Here is a 10231-nt window from a genome sequence, read left to right as displayed (position 1 = left end):
GTGGGATTACTCTCTCTTCACTCTCTTCTTCTTCTCTCTATTTTGGTGTGCATATAGGCTTGAATGCATTGCCTATTTATAGGCAAGAGTGAGGGTATAATGGTCATAAATTTAGGAGGAATATATGCCTAACAACTCATCCTCCACTCATACTTCACCAATTACAACTCATCTCCCACTCAAATCCCATCAATTATGCCACCTAATTAAATGGCTTTACACTAATCTCAAATTATAACATTTTAATTACTCTAAAGCAGCTCACCGTAACAAAATTAAATTATAATGGCATTTTATCAAGTCTTTAATGGCATGTTTCTTTATTCTTATTACAATTGTTATAATAACTATGTATCTGTAATGACAGTTTACTCAAACGATCGGTATCGCTAACGAACAATTGCTACTAAAATCCCATTTGATAGTAGTGGTTGATTGAAAACATGCTATCAGAATCTACCCTAACATTGATTCTATTTGATTGATCAGGGAATTTGTATCTGAAGAGTGATGTGTATAGTTTTGGAGTTGTTTTGTTGGAGATGCTAACAGGCTTACGAGCATTTGATAAAAGCCGTCCGAGACAGCAAATAAATTTAGTGAACTGGGGTAGACCATTTCTATCAAATAGAAGAAAGGTGAGGGATTTGATGGACACCAGGTTGGAGGGAAAATACGCAGTAAAACAAGTTTTACAAATAGCTCCACTCGCTGCTAGATGTCTTCAGTCCGATCCCCGTTTCCGCCCGTCAATGAAAGAAGTTGCCGAGACCTTGGAACAGATTGATGCTCGATATAACAGCACTAAGGATGAACCAGAAGCCTTGTCGACATGATGGCTAGTTTCCTTTATGCGTTACTCTTTGCCTGTAATGAGCTGTAGTTCAACTCATATCAATGTCCTCCTTGACCGAGTTGGGAGTTTGATAATATTCAATTGAAAAGTTATTAAAATAATTTAATTTTAGATCTTTTTTATTTTTTATGTGAACCGTATCTTCAAAGAGAGAAGGTTATAACCTCTGCTTTGTAAAAATAAATAAATAAAGAGTTTAAGTAGAATTAGTGGAGGCACAACCAGAAAAGGAGAATAAGATTGGAAAAGGATAGGACTAACAAAGAGTTAAACTATCGACATTTGATTTTTAAGTAGTGAAATGGTTTTTTTACTTTTCAAAAAAACCTTGACATTTTTCTTTTCTTAAAAGCTTGTGATTATTTTAGACAAGGGGATTAAAGCATATTACATATTTCAAAAGTTGAGGTGATTCCAAGCAAGTGCGCCTCACTTACCTCGAATAAAGCATACACGCCTAGAAACATCCTGACGACAACCATAACATTAATTTAATCTTAATATCCAAGGCAATGCTTGAATAAAGACGTAATTATATATGTAGTCAATGGAAGAAGCCCTGAAAAAATCATGTCATTGCAGAAAACGTAGTCTCCACGTAAGTCTAAACAAACTCTGTTCTCTAGACCTTCTCTGTTTCTCTCTAATACTGCAGGTCATCACTGATTCTTGCGAAGACGGATGGGGATTCACTGGAATTGTCTTGCAGCTGATACTTTAAGTCAAACTTCCGTTGCTGCCCCAGTTCCAGACCTAGACTCGGACTTGGACTCGGACTCCCCTCGTGATTCCATCTTAAAACTGGTTAATGGTTAGTTTATCATCGTATATAGATTAATTCATGTTCTTCCTTTTGTGCTTCCTTAACTTAGTACTTGCACCTGGCCTTGTTCATTTTGTTCGTGTTTTGAGAGATATCTCATTTCACTCTTTCTTTTTTTCTTTACATATTAATTCATAGATTTAACACTGCCTCAGGATATGCAGAGTCCCTAACGCAACCTGAACCGCATAGATTAGGAATCAAAGAGAATAGGAAGATAAAATTTGCCAAAAGGGCTAGATAGACCTTAGCCACTCTGTTTATTATCAATCAAAATATAATCTGCCGAAATCTCCTCTATAAAAGAGGTCCACAATAGCTTAAATAAGTCAATCTTCGACCTCAGCCAGAAAGGAAAAAAGAATCCTAGACATATAGGAAAATTAAAAGTCAAAATAAAAAATTAATTAGGAAAAAAACACAAACTAAAAAAAAAAAAAGCATCTTCAAGGCCTAATTTGAAGGTCTTCCTGACCTTGGCTGATTATAGCAAGCCGACTCACACTAGAATAGAGCATGTGGAATCTCCTGAAAAAATTTGAGGATAATGATCAAAAGTTATGCTCATTTCCATCAAATAGGTTGTTTAGTGCTACTTAGATCTCGTCTTGAACTTGAACTTGTTCGTCTCATCCATAAATGTGTTTGTTAAGCTTTAATTGTAATAGATTCTGACTGTTGAGATCCTCCTGCATCAGTCCCCTACCCAATTGAATGCTGGGATTCATATATAATTCTATGCCAATAAGTTTTTGAATAATCTAAGTCTAAGAGCAAGTCCATTTTTATCTCTGCACAAGGCCTCAAATCCTATCTCATAGAATTTGCACTTGTAATCAGTTGATGCATCTCCTGTGGATTCCGCTGAATACAGCTGCTGTTTCACAATGGTAACTGCCTGTATTTCAACATGGATGTCTAATGCACCTATTTCGGGTGACAACAACGTAATACTTGGTGCATTAGACAATTCAAAGTTGAGAGATTTCACATATGAAGAGTTGAGGGCGGCGACCTTCAACTTTAGTATGAATCTGCTGATTGGAAGGGGAGGTTTTGGCAATGTCTACAAGGGTTGGCTCAAGGAGCAGAGGCCACCTAAGGGTGCTAGGAACCGACTAATTGCTGTCAAAAGATTTTCTGGAGACACCCAGCAAGGATATCTAGAATTTACGGTTTGTTTGTTTTTATTGACCTTATAATTCACTCTTCAATTATATACGAATCCATTAACTAGTATGATGTCCGGCAGAATGATTGATTTTCCCTGTATAAACTGAATCTATGCAGTAAATTTCCCTTGAAGTGCTTACGGTAGTCAGGTAACAAACCGTTTGTGCTCTTACTTGCCATCATTTATTGGTACAGACAGAGATCAGTTTCCTGGAAATGGTGTCTCATCCGAACATTGTGAAGCTTTTGGGTTTTTGTCGTGCAAATGAAGAGAAGATCCTTGTCTATGAATACATGCAAAAACGCAGCTTAGACTACCATTTATTTTCCAGTAAGGAAAAAAATCTTATTATTCTCAATTTGGAGTTGTATACCACAATATCAATCTCAACATTGTACAACCTTATTTTTGTTCCTAACACACATGTTTTTCTTGTTACAGAGAAACCAGAACGAGTACTTTCATGGGAAATTAGGCTTAAAATCGCGATAGAAATTGCTGAAGGACTGTCTTACTTGCACTCATTAGAGCATCCAGTAATTCTCAAAGATATAAAGCCCTCAAATATACTACTTGATAAGGTACATTCTGTATGATTTTTCAGATAGTATGCAGTAACATATAGAAAGGTCACCCAGTTCAGACACTCTTGATGTATCTTTTCAGTGAGATTACTTCTACTGACCATGTTTGCATAACAAAATTTTACATTTCTGCTAGTGCTTCTGTTTGCTTGCCAGTGTCAACATCACTGCATATTCACCTGATTGTTTCTCTGTGTACATTTATCATATCTCCCTGCATCTATTTTCTGCTATTGTCTTGCTTTTGTTTTCCTCCTTTACCTAGTGTTCATGGTTGAGTCATTTATTTCCACTGATGCTTCATGACTTTTCTATCAATTTTGGCAATCTGAAGAACTGTTAATGCTGTAAGCATCAATTTATTGGTACAATTATTCATGACTCAGCAATTGAAAAGAAACTGTTGGATTATCTTTCCAAAATGGAAATATACGCTACCTAACCCCAACGTTTCTTTAGTCCTATACTGCAAAGATATCAGACTTTGGACTGGCAATCACAGCACCTGCACCCTCGAGAGATCATGATGAATATATACAAGACAGTAGAATTGCTGGCACATAAGGTTATATGGATCCTCTTTATGTTTTATATGGTAATTTCTTGTACCTTGTATACTTGTAAGATTTTGTTTTTTTTTTTTTAGATAAAAAGCAACAACAGGGCAAAAGCACCGAACAAAATTCAGTAATCAGTACATTTATACGAAGAGAATACAGAACAAAAAAGGCATTAACAATGAAACTGTCAATTAATGCATAGACTTTAATTAACGATATTTTTATGGTTGGATTTTGTTCTGGGCAAAGCTCCTGTAGTTGCCAATTTGTTTCGATGTTCTTAACTTGTTAATTATTAACTTCTGCTAACTGCTAAGCTTTGTCATGACATTGATTTTATCGAATTGGTTTGGTTAGGGAAGTTGTGTGTGAAGAGCGATGTGTATGGCTTTGGTGTTGTTTTGGTTGAGCTGCTAACTGGTTCAAGATCAACAAAAATTGTGGTTAATGCTTCCATAGAGGAATGGGCCGAGACATATCTAAATAATAGATTCAGGTTGAGAGGCATAATGGACTCCAGATTGGAGGGGAAGTATGTTACTGGGCAGGCTTCAGAAATAGCAATGCTTGCTCTGAGATGCCTCGTTCGTAACCCCAAATTCCGCCCATCAATGAAAGAAGTTGCCGAGACACTAGAGAATATCAAAACTCGTGCTTATAACCAGAAACATCTTGTCATGGTATGTATCGCGTACCTGCTTGGGCTTCCCTATTTGATATTTTTTAAAACATTACATGTACAAATACGAACTTTCAAATAAAAATGATAGCCAGCATTATTTTCCGATTTTAATTTCACTTTCTATGGATCTTAATTTGAAGTGTGGGAAGTGCCATAAAGCTGGACACTACACCAGGTCTTGTGACAAGATCAGTCATGTTGGAGGGAATTCAAAGCTTCCAAATGCAAGTGAAGCAATAACAGAGAAGAGGACTTCTTCCACACAATCAACCGTCCAACAAGACAGCGAAAGGAGTGAGGCCAGTGGTGTTGCAACAAAGACACCTCGAACAACTCCCAGTAATGATGTGCTTCGAAAAATAACTTGAATTTGATCGATTCTATTCATTTGATTACTTCAAATTAACTTTGTGTGACCATTGGTCTTATTGGAGGCAATTCAAACCTACTAGATGCAAGTAATGCAACGAGCAATGAGAAGACTTCAGCAATTCAATCACCTCATCCCCAGCAAGGAAGCAACAGGGACGAGGCAGATCGCGTTGGTACCAGCAAACCTAGGAACAATCATCTTATAAGAAAAACAACTGCCGGTAAGTAGTGCTATGTTTTGAAAGATAACTTCCCTTGAATTGTATTTAAGTAGTTTTATTTGACATCATGTAAAAATGGTCAGTCGGAGGTAATTCGAAGGTACTTGAATCAAGAAATACAACAAAAAAGGAGAAGACGACTTCTTTTAGATTGACTGTCCAACAAGGTAATACAAGAAAGGAGGCAAATGGTGTCGCTACCAGCCCATCTTGTAACAATGGTCCTAAAACCAAAATTCCCAGTAAGTTCTCTATTTTGAAAAGTAAAAACTGCAATTAAATCTCCTCAACTTAATAGTTTAAACTGAGATCTCTGTAACAATGATCTTGATCGATGGAGGCAATTCAAAGCTACTAAATGCAACTGATGCTATGAAAAAGGAGAAGATTTCTACAACCAAATCAATTGTCAAAGAAGATAAAAAGAGAAATGAGTCAAACGGGGTTGGTACTAGCACACCTCGTAGCAAAGGTCCTGGAAAAACAACTAAAAGTAAGTGGAATATATTGAAAATTAACTGCAATGGAATTGTATTCTCAGTATTTTTTTTTAATGCAATAACTTTGTGGTTCTTGAAGAGTAATAATATATAAACTATTTTTTTAAAATTTTTAAATTTTAAATTTTAAATTAAAATAATTTTATGATATGATATTAGACATTAATAATGAAGAGGGTTATAACTTTGAAAATCTTACAAATTTTATTTTTTAATAAAATTAAACAATCATGATGAATTTATCGTAGAAAGTAATATGTAATCATTTTTAGTATCTCAAAATTTCAACGAGAAATTCTCTTATGTGCCTAAGATGCTCATAGCTTTAATTAAGGTGATTTTGGTTATAAAATGGGAATTGTGTGATATTTTCTCCAACGAGCAGCGGTTTTTGTAAAATTTTAAATGTTTTGATGTCACAATTTGAATCCCAGGGCTGTGACCAGTAACGTAGGAATAATGTTGAAAGGATACTTCACTTACGCTAAGCCTCAAAGCAGACATATTAAAAGAATAAATTATTCAAAAATACATAACATTTTATAATTTTCAGAAATATTATGTTATTCAAAACTGATGAACCTAAAAGATAGTTCAAAACTCTTTATCAGTAATTAAAACAAAAATAATAATTCATAATACTCATTACATTAGCAAAATCCAAACTTAATTAAAACAGAGTAATAGTGGAGCGTCTAAGATATCGAATCAAAACTAAAAGGAAAGCCTCACAAAATAAGCAAGGCATACCAACCAAAACTGAAGAAGCAGGAACACTCAACAAAATCCACCTGCTAACAGAAACTAAGAACCTGAAATAATATTAAAAATGAAGGGTGAGTTCAACCAAGTCAGTGAGGAAATAATATTTAATATACATTTTATATATTTTAGATATTAATAGTTTACAAGATGATTTATATTGATATACATATACATATAGATACTAATCATATTATTATAACGTAGTGGAATACATGTCAAAGATCAGATGACATCCAAAGATGACCAGATGACACCCGAAGGTGACCACTGTGAGATGATCAGTCACTACAGGCTGATGTCTCTCTCATCAGTTAGGTATACAGAATACTATGTCCACATAGGCTAACTACTCTCCATTAGCATGGAGTTACTGACAAGTCCTATATCAAGGCATAATAGATATTCAAAGAATCATCAACGAAATGTATATCATATCGAATAGAATTTAGTTTGACAGATTGCGAGTACAAATTCAAGATTAGATGAATACTTGGAAAATAAAGCAATATATATAAATATTCAAGAGATTAACAAATTGTACTCATCATATAATCAACATATATATTTATTTATATTATATTCATATTAAAGATTATCCCACTTTCCCGGAAGAATATAGAATTAAAAGGAATGTTAGATGACAGACCCGAAAATCCTATTGAGGATCATTAGGAGAACCTACAACAATATATGAAATATACTCAACAACAACTCAAACAAAAGATCCCAATGTATAAAATGAAACCAGGTTTAGTCTCCTAAGTTTATGGACTAAAACGACAATTTTTCAAAGTAGGGACCAAAACATAATTTTACCAAAATTGGAGGACCAATCTAGAATTACATAACCATACTGAATTTTCACTCATAAACCATCCTAAATTCTGTCTAGAATGAACCAGGGACTGAATTGAAATTTTCATAAAGTTCAGGGACTAAAATGTAAATTCCCAAAATTAAGGGACCAAAATGAAAATATTTCATATCAATTATCAAACTGAAATTCATCATCCTAAATCTCAAAATTACATTGTCTAGAATCTCAAAATACATTTAGGGCTCAAATTAAAAATTTTTCAAAGTTTAGGGACTAAATTATAATTTTCATAAATCAACGACCAAAATAAAATTTGGTCATCTTCAACCTCAAGACCATTCTATCCAGATTTTACAGCAAGGTAAAATTAAATTTCTTAACCCATAAAAATTAATTTAAACCAATCAACTCATAAATCATTATTTTCAACAACATACTAATTAATCACCTAACATCAAATCCTTAATAATCATAAATCAATCTTAATAATATAAACTTCCAATCCTTATAAACCCTAATCTCTTTTGTTTTGTTTTTAATCATTCCATAAACAAACTATAATCAAAAGTAATATGAAAGAGAATCACTTATTTGCTACTTCCATCTTTCTTGAACCAAAAACTCAAAATCAAAAATTAAACTCTTTGGTTTGAGGAGGGGAGGGTCACGGCGGTTATAAGAATTAGAAGAGAGGAAAAAAATTCTTTTATAACTCTTCCTTAAATACCTAAGTTAATTTAAGTTGGATTTGAACTGATTTGGGCTTAGGTTTGGGCTAGCAGTTTGGGCGTGGTATTTTAGAAAATTTATTTCAATTTATCTTTAATATTATTATTTTAAATTGGCGTCTTTTCTTGCGATATTTTTCAGTTTTAGGCAAGTCGAAGCTACCCAATGCGAGTAACGTAGCAGGGAAAGTGAAATCTTCTGTCCAACAAGTAAACAAAAGGAACGTGCCAGCCGATGGTGTTATCTGCATAAAATAAACCCAAAGAAGAACGTATATCACAATGGTAAGCCATTGTTGTCTTCTGCTAGCTTGCCGCGACTGATTCTTCTTCGGCTCTTGTTGTTGTCATCTTTTGCCTTGTTTATTTTTATTTTTATATTTTAAAAGTATTTTAAAAAATATTATTTTTTATTTTTTATTTTGAATTAATATTTTTTCAATATTTTCAGATTATTTTTATATACAGATATCAAAAATAACTTTTTTAAAAATAAAATTTATTATTTTGATATATTTATAAAATATTTTGAAAAACATTCCTAACAATATTTTCATATTTTCAGACAGGCTTTTCATGCAATGTGCCTATTCTGATTAGCATTGTGTTGTTTAACTTACTTTCCAATTAACATGATGGTTAAAAGAGTTTCAAATGATTTTCTCTGAGGATTTACTCCTAGTAATGATGCATTGTTAAATGATAATGATGAGTTCATATTATCTTGAACAGTGTCCAAACGAAAAGCAAGTGGACTGTGCGTTTCACAAAGCTTGAAATTAGATGATGCAAAATCTCGACATCATGCTGGCCGGGATGACCTCTCTTAATTTTTCTTCATCTAGTTAGTCTGTTTTTTAAAAAAAAACAGTCATATATAAGTCTATCTTCATTCCCAATGGGACAGCCCAACCATTAAAACTTGTATTATTAGTCTACTTGAAAAAAAAAAAACTAATTACAATCATTTAAATAAGTTTAAAATCGAACTTACAAGGAAGTGAAATCAGAATTTGTAAACAGAAATAAAATATGAAATTAAGGTTAAAAATCTAAGATCAAAGAGGAAAATAATGAAATTAAATTAAGCAGAGTCTTTTTGAAATGACTTCTTGATGCGAGAAAAAAAAAAAACTAATTACAATCATTTAAATAAGTTTAAAATCGAACTTACAAGGAAGTGAAATCAGAATTTCTAAACAGAAATAAAATATGAAATTAAGGTTAAAAATCTAAGATCAAAGAGGAAAATAATGAAAGTAAATTAATTAAGCAGTCTTTTTGAAATGACTTCTTGATGCGAGCCTGCGAGCCCGAATCTCTCGGCAAAATTTAAGTGCAGTTCAATGATTGTATTGAAAGTGATCTCTATGTAGAGCTTGGACCTAGCCCCCTAAGATCCACTGTTCAGAACCCCTAGATGACACATTTAACTGGCTTTAAATTTGTTCTCGAAATCAGATGCTTCGTTTTCTCTGGGTACTATTGCCTCTGTTAACAGATGGTTCTGTATGGCAACCACAAGTTCTTCAGCATAGTTATATCTCTAGCAAGTGGTGTATTTGCAGCTATGCAGGGAAACAAGGTCACCAAGGACAGAGAATTCCCTGTTTCACCAGATGAAGAGGAACCTTGAGAGCATCAGGTTTCTTACCGAAAGATGCATCAGCCTTCAAATTGCTTATGTCTATCAAGCATTTGTCTTTCTCTGGATCAATTAGGAGCTTGTACTTGCGTCCTTGTATTCCCCTGCTATCCACTGCATTTCTTTTTCTATTTCTTTTTTTTTATCAAAATGCAAATCCAGAGGTAAGATAAACGCTCTTAGTTATTAGCAAGAAAAGGAAGAAAGCTAGGCCTAATTTTCGTTCAATGTGCTGAGGGCCTTTTACTTGTTGAGGTCTGATATTGCTTGGAGCAAGTTCAGAATAGGGCAACAAATGGAACACCATGCAGGATTCTATAATGTTTTGTATTAAAGAGTAGAAAAAGGTAATAAAGTACTTAAAGGCTTAAAGAGAAAGCATGATTAAATGAGAAGTATAATAAAAATTAACTAAAAAAATGATAAATATAAATAGAAAATGAAAAAAAAAACAAAAAAGAAGAGATCTGAACATTTTAAGAGAGAACCCGCATGAGTGAAGTG

General features: G+C 33.5%; 3 protein-coding genes across 7 annotated transcripts in view; all 3 read left to right on the top strand.

Annotated features, from left to right (window-relative positions):
• Positions 1-966, top strand: part of LOC105120967 (probable serine/threonine-protein kinase NAK) — a 7417-nt gene extending 6451 nt beyond the window's left edge. Inside the window, exon 6 of the mRNA XM_011019415.1 lies at positions 490-966. Coding sequence (XP_011017717.1) covers positions 490-836 — 347 coding nt within the window. The 3' untranslated portion in view covers positions 837-966. The remainder of the gene's footprint in view (positions 1-489) is intronic.
• Positions 967-1396: 430 nt separating this feature from the next.
• LOC105120968 (probable serine/threonine-protein kinase NAK) lies at positions 1397-3142 on the top strand. 2 transcript variants are annotated; one of them, XM_011019416.1, is made up of 3 exons: positions 1397-1667; positions 2520-2854; positions 3052-3142. In XM_011019416.1, the coding sequence occupies exons 1-3, from the start codon at positions 1538-1540 to the stop codon at positions 3091-3093; spliced, it is 507 nt and encodes a 168-aa protein (XP_011017718.1). In that variant the 5' UTR covers positions 1397-1537; the 3' UTR covers positions 3094-3142. The 2 variants fall into 2 exon arrangements, with proteins under 2 accessions (XP_011017718.1, XP_011017719.1); XM_011019417.1 differs by having other exon boundaries at positions 1398-1667; positions 2970-3140.
• A 203-nt stretch (positions 3143-3345) lies between these two features.
• On the top strand, positions 3346-9955 carry LOC105120969 (serine/threonine-protein kinase dst1-like). Of its 4 annotated transcripts, none has more exons than XM_011019419.1 (9): positions 3346-3434; positions 3897-4032; positions 4360-4677; positions 4820-5018; positions 5114-5272; positions 5356-5514; positions 5613-5765; positions 8225-8367; positions 9651-9955. In XM_011019419.1, the coding sequence occupies exons 2-8, from the start codon at positions 3961-3963 to the stop codon at positions 8338-8340; spliced, it is 1176 nt and encodes a 391-aa protein (XP_011017721.1). In that variant the 5' UTR covers positions 3346-3434; positions 3897-3960; the 3' UTR covers positions 8341-8367; positions 9651-9955. The 4 variants fall into 4 exon arrangements, with proteins under 4 accessions (XP_011017721.1, XP_011017722.1, XP_011017720.1 ...); XM_011019420.1 differs by lacking the exon at positions 9651-9955 and adding an exon at positions 8815-8941 and having other exon boundaries at positions 5362-5514; XM_011019418.1 differs by lacking the exon at positions 9651-9955 and adding an exon at positions 8815-8941.
• Positions 9956-10231: the final 276 nt, after the last annotated feature.

This window comes from Populus euphratica, unplaced genomic scaffold, assembly GCF_000495115.2.
Source record: "Populus euphratica unplaced genomic scaffold, PopEup_1.0 scaffold31.1, whole genome shotgun sequence".
NCBI classification, from domain to species: Eukaryota; Viridiplantae; Streptophyta; class Magnoliopsida; order Malpighiales; family Salicaceae; genus Populus; species Populus euphratica.
Note: the sequence above shows the minus strand (reverse complement) of the source record. Positions and strands in the feature narration are given on the sequence as shown.

Coding starts and splice junctions, on each gene's coding strand:
- LOC105120969 (XM_011019419.1), top strand. CDS start 3,961: ATGATGAATATATACAAGACAGTAGAATTGCTGGCACATAAGGTTATA. Junction 5,019..5,113: donor GACACCTCGAACAACTCCCA/GTAATGATGTGC, acceptor GTCTTATTGGAG/GCAATTCAAACCTACTAGAT. Junction 5,273..5,355: donor TATAAGAAAAACAACTGCCG/GTAAGTAGTGCT, acceptor AAAAATGGTCAG/TCGGAGGTAATTCGAAGGTA.
- LOC105120968 (XM_011019416.1), top strand. CDS start 1,538: ATGGGGATTCACTGGAATTGTCTTGCAGCTGATACTTTAAGTCAAACT. Junction 1,668..2,519: donor CATCTTAAAACTGGTTAATG/GTTAGTTTATCA, acceptor ACTTGTAATCAG/TTGATGCATCTCCTGTGGAT. Junction 2,855..3,051: donor AAGGATATCTAGAATTTACG/GTTTGTTTGTTT, acceptor TGGTACAGACAG/AGATCAGTTTCCTGGAAATG.